General features: G+C 33.1%; 1 protein-coding gene across 1 annotated transcript; it reads left to right on the forward strand.

Annotated features, from left to right (window-relative positions):
* Positions 1–324: 324 nt before the first annotated feature.
* On the forward strand, positions 325–7972 carry LOC136987143 (tRNA wybutosine-synthesizing protein 3 homolog). Its single transcript, XM_067284819.1, has 7 exons — positions 325–539; positions 1568–1642; positions 1732–1830; positions 4058–4129; positions 6220–6288; positions 7606–7670; positions 7745–7972. Exons 1-7 carry the CDS (start codon positions 357–359, stop codon positions 7911–7913), a joined length of 732 nt encoding a protein of 243 aa, XP_067140920.1. The 5' UTR covers positions 325–356; the 3' UTR covers positions 7914–7972.
* The last annotated feature ends 421 nt before the right edge of the window (positions 7973–8393 follow it).

An 8393-nucleotide genomic window follows, 5' to 3' on the forward strand; every position in this document is an offset into this window, starting at 1 on the left:
CGAAATTTTCGTAGGGAAATTTCTTTAAGTATGTAACTTTTAATATTTTAATTACTTAATTATAGTAATATTTCTATTAATAATCAAAATTTACAAATTTTAATAAAAATTAAATTATTAAATATTGAAACAAAAGAAGAATATTTCTCAAAATAGGGTAAAAATTGTTTAGCGATTAAGGAGAAAGCACTAATTGCAATTAAGGTTATTATAATAAAATTTAAATATAAACCTGTTTCTATTTTTAATATTGATATTTTAGTATTTTATATCATAAATCTATAATAAATTTAAGAGATAAAAATAAACTTTAGGGATTTTTACCTAGATAGGGATTTAATGGAGTATGTTGTCACATGGACGATGACATGTGCTCTCCTTTAGGCAAAGAGAAACAGAAGTTTTTATCAAGTGATAAAAGTAGGAAAGGATCCGTAGATAAGAATATTGTCGATTTAATAGATTATATCAACGATCGGACCGAATATTGTACCACAAGTTCTTGTTCTGGTCGCATTGTCGTTTATCAGCAACCAGAGGCAAGTGTTTATTCATCTTTTCTGTCAATAAATTTAATTTAAGTCACCAATTTAAAGCAGCAATGTTCAAAGTTATGTTGGCCTTGGATCACTTAAACTAAGATGAACCACAGACCTATATCCCTGACCATTCTTATTCTGTAAAAATTACCATAAGTACATTCCAAAATATTCTGTCTAATCAGTAACATAACGAAAGAGATTAGGTGTACATAAAAATTTTGTTCCATAAATGTTCCTTTACTCTAACCAATAAGCCTTTCCATGGCTAAACAACATAGATTTCCATTTTAGAAAAATGTCTAGCTCAATCCACCACAGTACCAGTGGCGTATGGTGGCATACTTTGAGAATCACTGGGTTAAATGATTAAAAATCAGGCTTGATAATGTACTTGAATATGAATTATAACACAATCCCAGTTACGGTATATCCTAATTAATATTTGAGTAAGAGATTCCTTTTAAAATTGACAGTTTTGTGACAAGCGATTTTAACCTGAAAAATAATAAATGAAAAGCAATGATTTAGTAAGAAATCCTGCTGCCAATATAAAATAAATTTGTTAAATTATTTTATCTTGCTTATTTATTACTTAAAATCTAGTAGAAGATCTACAACTTCTTAAGTAATGAGTTTGTATTTGGATTTAACTAAATGCAGTAAAGACAGCTTATTTTAAGGAAATCAAACTCTTTTTTACTAGAGAAATGTCTTTGGACTTCCTATTCCTGACTTCGGCACAAAACATTACAATCAAACATAAGGTTCGTGTGATGTTCTAGATTTAACATTCATACATAATGTGAAATTACTTACCACATGAACCTTATGTTTGATTCTGATGTTTGGAGTGAAAGCTGAGCCTAAGCTGGAGACCCAAAAATATTCCTCTAGTAAAAAAAACGTATGGTTTCCTTAAAAAAGTATTTGGATTCTTTCATATTTGTACAAGTCTGTCATATTTAAAGTTAAGATTCTTGAATTAGAATGAAAAGATTACTGAAAATTATATTCTGCATCTGTAGAATTCTGATGGGCAAGTCAAGAAAGGATGTCATTGGTTATTTGTATCACACAATCAAGTTAACATAAATGACGTGGTATATGTTTTTTAAACTCTATAAAGTAGTAAGGTAAGAATTAAGTTAATATTTGTATTATTGAGTTTTTATGTTTTCATTATTTTCAGTTGGAATCGCTTAAAGATCACAAAGATTCTGCAGTGTTTAAATTTGAGCCATTTATTTTACATGTCAGATGTATTTCACTCGAAGCTGCAAAGAAATTGGTAAGAAACAAACCAATTTATTTTTTGAATTTATTTATTTAAAACTTAAATATTCAAAAGATGTGCGCCTGCGCTAGTTGTTACAGCGTTGTGTCATAAATTGCCTGCCGTCATGGCAACTGTTCATGCTCCCAAAGAACTTCTCCCAGAGGGGCGCTTCCAGCAGGCCATCAATTGTTTAACAGTTATTGATATGTATTCAAGAACTACCGTGAATCAATAACTAGTGACATTAAACAATCGGCAGCCTGCCAGTGGCTCCCCTCCGGGAGAAGTTTGTCGGGAGCACGAACAGTTGCGACCGCTGCCATGACGGTGCACGTAGGTAAAATTCTACCAATTAAACTAATATTAACAAAAAATCAACTTACAGGAAACTTCTAGAATTTCATTTTTGGTATAAATTATATAAAAAGTTAAATGTTTTTTAGTTTATTTATTTGAGCAATTAAGATTTTGATGACATTTGGAATTACATTTTTTTCTTTGTAGCATTTCATCTATTAGATTTGCAACCAATTTTCCAACAGCATTGACTATAACCTTGGTCTTTAGTAAAATTAAAATGTTGTACAAGATTAACTACTGGTCGCATAAATTTAAAATTCAGTACTAAATGCAATACGCATGCGCAACTCAGATGCGAGTGCTAATTGGCTAGCATATGTTGAATGATCACTCCTCAACGTATTGTTATCACTTTGCCCAACTAGGTGATAGCAGTATTCATAATGACCGGTCAATTTGATAAATTATGTTAAACACCTGAAATTTATTACAATGCCCGATTTTGTTTGTCATTATTCGTAATCAGCGCCGTAATTAGCCTTTTATGCACCCGGTGTGAGCATTTATAAATATGCCCCAAAACTATGACCCAAAACTTGTTCCAGGTCATTTCTGCGCCCCCCAGGGTCTATGCCCTGTGCCTGGGCACCACTGGCACCGCCCTAGTTATGGCACTGTTCATAATGCGTGTATTAATCACTCAGTCCATAACATATACATAAATGTTGTGATCAGGAGTATGAGTGCCATTTGTTTCTTTTGTGAAGCCCGAGCGATACTCGAGCTCATGTGTTTTTGATATCATAAAAATGTCAAATCAAGGGATCAAGCTTTTGATTCTGATGCTCGTAGAAATTGGAAGGAAACTTTAAATCGGGAAATATTAAAACTATTAATCGAGAGAAAAATGTTCTTTTTTTAACCTTAAAAGGAGATGCAGCGCTGATATTATGTATCAGACTTATAAGAATTCGAAACAATTGAATATGAGCAGAGGTTTCAAGTTGCGATTAAATTCCCTTGATCGGAATAAAACACAGTGTCGAATTTAAACCTTTTATAGCTCGAAATGTTCGGTCGTCTGCCTAGAGACAGGAAACCGACCAATCAGGAGCTGGAGATCCAGGGGAGAAAGATCTTATAAAAACCTGGATCTCAAGGGCAAAACAGACTTTTCTCTGCCTCCCCTTGTGAAGACTTCTCCCAGCTTCTGTCCGTGTCAACCACTGTTCAGACTTTCCCCAGCTAACAACTATAATCAACTGTCCAGACTTTTCCCTGCCTCTACAAGTGGACACCATCCGATTGAACTTTGGGCTTTCACCATTCGTCACAACCTCCCACGGTCGAGCATCAACTGTCTGCCCCGGGGCCAACAACTGAACCATCAAGAGCAACCAGAAGACAAGACACGCAAGACACACTAGATTGTAAGACTTAGTGTAAATAAACGGGTTTGTTTGTCACTGCAGCTATTTGCCTCACTTTCCTTCACCCCACATACGATAAGTTTTGACATTTGGAAATCACGAATTCAGAGACCTCACACTTTCCTTTGCTGAAATCTCTATCCTTGGGACCATTGGCAATTTTCTTTGTTCCCCATTGTTACAGGCAATTAGAGAGGTGCTTATTTATCAATGTGAAGAAAAAGAAAGAGTGACTGAACTCACAGCAGTGCCTGAACTTCATTCTCCCAAAATAATGTTGTGTATGATGGAATATAGAGGACATTATACATTATAAATTGCTTCCAAGAAATCAACTTCAGCTACACAAATTTATGTATCAACCAAATAGCATGTTTCAGCTTCCAAGTTGTTCAAAACAAATTTCAAAAGCTATTTATATACACCTTGTCTTATAGAGACAAATAATTAAAATATTTTTAAAATTTTGTAAATTAACAGTTATATGTTTTCATAAATTTTTTTTTTAGCTTACAGTTAGCATTGCATCTGGATTTAGAAATTCTGGAATTACATTAGGAAACAGTGGGAAAATCATGTTGGTAAGCCGATTTAAAATGTTAAATTTTAATTTTAATTATATATATAGTAAAATTGCACTAAATCAAACTCTGTTAATTTGAAGCTGTGTACAGATTTTAAGTACAGTATATAGGGTTTTGTAAGGTTTTATACTACGGTCTATTACTACCTTTAACTTGAGCCTATTTTCTAGCTTTCTTCTTAGCTTTCTAGGTTCATGATCTCCATTTTCTCTTACATACAGATACACAAACAGTAAGACTCTTAATCATAGAGATGATTAAGATAAACAAACACTAAGACTTCATGCCAAACACAACACCATGCCATTAGTACATTGCTTTGACATTCTTTTACTGATACTGTATGTTACCAATGTTCTGATTGGGACACTTAATGCACTAAAGAGCAGCATAAACTATATAATTTTGTAATAATTCTGTGAACAGATTCTTGAGAAATGGCTTGATAATGAGAAATTTACAGCAACAGGAAAATTTGAGAAGATGTGGTATTAAATTTGTTAACTTAAACTTTGGATTTTTTTGATTTCTTAAATTTTGACTTAACAAGGTTTCACTGTATTTTTAAATATGTATATAAACACATATATATGTGATTATATTTGTGACCAGAGGGTCGGCACTCTTTAGTGCCTTGTCGGGATTGACACCACCGTGTCCCGATTGACACGGAAGCCAAGACGACGTGTTGATTCGGTATAAAAATGTAGGTCACGCGAGCGGCTGCATGCACAGGTGATTGGATTCGGGATGGAGGAGGATTGAGAGATGGCATCCCAGAAGTGAATCACTCGGATGCCCGGTTAACGTTTATTTGTAAAGGAAAATACATTGTATACAATTTATATTGTTAACGAGTTATAATAAATCGAGCTAAAATAGGTCCAGATATTTCTGCGATTCTCGAGAGAGAGAGAGAGAGAGTTTACAGTGGTTCGCGAGTTGATAAATACCTGGAGTAGAGGATGTCCACAAAGTGATGATAGATTTCGTTGAGATTAAGGAGTCCGTTCTCGAAGAGTTCAGAAAGTTCTGGATCGGGAAAGTCTGGGTCGAGATCGTCTGAAAGGTTCGTCCTCACTGATGCCATTGTTCGAGGGTGAAATCCGATTGAGTAAAATTTTGCACAGACAGAAAATTTTTTTTTGAAGACTTTAGTTCAAGAGGAACAGGCGACGACTGACTCTTTGGGCGTCAAATTCAATATCAGTATGATATCGCCCAGCTAAGAGGTCAGCATATCTTGGGAATGTGTCGCTTTTGCCAAGAAAGTATAAGAGGAGATTCTCTCCTCTTATACTTTCTTGATGACAACAATTATTGAGTAAGTGTGATGACATCGACAATCGATTTTTGTTAAAATTCGGATTATCACATCTTAAAGCCAAACAATTACTACATTAAATCGGACTACGTTACCAATTAAGGTAGCCTTATTTAATTGTTTGATTTCAGTATTTTTATAGTTTGGATTATTAAATATGTTAAAATCTTTATTGCATTTCAAAATGTCCAATTTGAATTCTCTGACAAAACATTGGAAATTTAGAATTGAACAATTATAATATATATTAATAGAAAAGTTGCTTGTTGTAATGAAGATTTTAAGATGATGATGAAGATAATATCATTTGAATAGCAAAAATTAGTATTCATCTAAACCTGTGTTTCTCAACTGGTGGTCAGTAGACCCCTTAGGTTCTGCAGAATTATGCGAGAGTTTGCTCTCCACCATAGTGAGGGTGTTTTAGGGATCCACGACACTAGAAATGTAGAGAACCACTGATCTAGAATATTCAATAAAAATTTCTATTAAAAGATGATTTAAAAGTAGTTGCAATTTATGTGAAGCTTCAAAAATTTTAAATATTTTAGGCTGTATGAAATGTCAAGGTTTGACCCCAACAAGCATTAAGACTCGTTTAATTAATGTGTATATAAATTAAACAACCATAATTGCAGAGTCTAAAACATTTGACTTTTTTGAGACTAGATTTTGATTATTATTAATTATTATGATTAAATTTTTGTTATAAATTTTCTAATACTTAAATATCTTTATTTAAACAGAAATTTTTAACTTTCAGGCAGTCAGAAGTACTCATGGTTTAGAAGTTCCCGTATCCTGCAATGGAAACATGTTAGTTTCTGATCAGGTAAGTTTCAAAATTTCTTTTTTTTAGAATGAATGTAAGTAAATACATATTCTTATATTTTGAGTTTTGCAGAATATATTTATATTTTAATGCTTTTCACATTGGCAGAAATGGCAGTTAATTGTATTTATAACTATAAACTAAATATGAATGAATTACTCAGAAATTTCTATGCTTCTATAAATATTTTTGCAATTTTTTTATGGTACTGTACTTTACCCATCAGTGGCTGAGTGGTTCGGTTGCGGGTTCACGCCGTGCTCGGACGGGCTGGCCATGTGGAGTTTTCCGATTTTTCTCCATGTTTGTAACCCCTGAATAGGGGTCAGTTTCCCTTACAAGACCTCCCAAAAGGCATTTTCCCTTGTGTAACATTGCACACCAGAGAAGGCAACGGGAAACCACTCTAGTTGTAACTTCCCCCAGGATACACCTTGGTGTCTTACTAACCACTTATTAACCTGCACCAGGTGCTCACTGACGTCAGGATTTCTGGGTATGTTACACCATTTATAAGTCATATTTAGTTACATGGTCATTCAGTAAGATGTTATCTTGCTGTTGTGGGAATCTGAGTTTGATTATAGTTCTCTTAATTTATCATTAGTATTATGGGTAGGAACATCATTTCTCATCTCTTAGTGATGTTGGCTGCATTGTCATACATCAGAATCATCTGTAACAGTGAAATTTTGGCCGGCCACATAGCCTTTATCTGTGATATCTTCCACGTAGTAATCAGTCACACATAATTTGTAATTTCTTGTATATATAATATTGTTCCCAAGCATATATATATATGCTAGGAATAATAATATATGTACAGGGTGTTCCAAAAAGAATGCTATCATTTTAAAATATTGTAATTATGCTAATTATTATTAGAGAACTTGTAAATTTGCCCATTATAATTTTTCAATGTTTTCATCTCACGTCATTCGATCGATGCTTAAATTCTTCTATGCTTGCTACAGTATATCTGTTGTCACTCCTCTCTCGGCACCCACAATTCTACAGCTTTTGCAGGTTATTTGTGTTGCACAGTGACGAACGATTCCGACTTCGTGACTTGCAGAACACAAAACCGTTAGTCTATCAGTTGGTGTAATGTACGTCACATACTTCTCAGGTAATATATAACACACTTTGTAATTTAAAATGGTAGCAGTGTTCCTTCACACATTAGAAAAAAGTCAAAGCTTCGATGTGTTTTTAGAAAACCAATAAAACAACATTCTTAAAGTATTAAGTGGTATCAGCAAATGAAGTGGTTTTTAGATCTTTCATAATTACTCTAATTAATGTTTTTACTTTTAGTATTTATCATATATTGTGGAGAAAGGAAATGATAAGTTATTAGAAAATGAAAAGAAAATTGAAAGGTAGGAGAAATTATATTAAAATTTGTTTTTTACTATAAAAACTTTTGGCTAAATTTACTGTAATTTTAATTTAGGTTTTTCTCTGGTTTGAAAGCTGCAGTAAACAATGTCAAAGTGACAGAAGAGGAAGCAAGTTCGAAGCAATTCGATAAAATAAAAATTATTCCTCGTTCGGAAAAACGTTTGCCCGAAGCATTCGACGAAGAATACAAACTGGACGGTTTGTCCGAACTTTTAACATAGCACAAAATATGATATGTAAATAATAAATAAAAATAAATTAACTGTAATAAGAGTAGAAATATGCCAGCATTTTTCTTACTTTATTTTAATAGAATTAATGCAAAGAATTTCGAGAATAAATCATACGTCAGAGATCTTTGGGATTCAAATATATACTGTATATGCTGGACCTTAAGTTAACTTTTTAGGCCTAAAATTAACTCTCCAAACTAAGAATGACTTATATGGCAAATATAAAGTATGAACCTTTACTATAGAGTTGTAAACAAATGGTATAATGCACTTAACAATGTCTATGCATCATTTATCATAGAGCTGCCATAAATATTTCCAACTAAACTTGTGTCATATTAGTGTTGGAACTTGTATTTAGAATTGAGAGATCCGTACATTTTTATTTATTAAATTATGGTACTTTGTATATATATTTAGCACATGTATGTAATTATAAGTTTCCCTGACATGTTGACATCCTTCTGC

The sequence above is a fragment of the Centruroides vittatus genome, unplaced genomic scaffold, assembly GCF_030686945.1.
Source record: "Centruroides vittatus isolate TY-2023 unplaced genomic scaffold, ASM3068694v2 scaffold_1478, whole genome shotgun sequence".
Lineage (NCBI taxonomy): Eukaryota > Metazoa > Arthropoda > Arachnida > Scorpiones > Buthidae > Centruroides > Centruroides vittatus.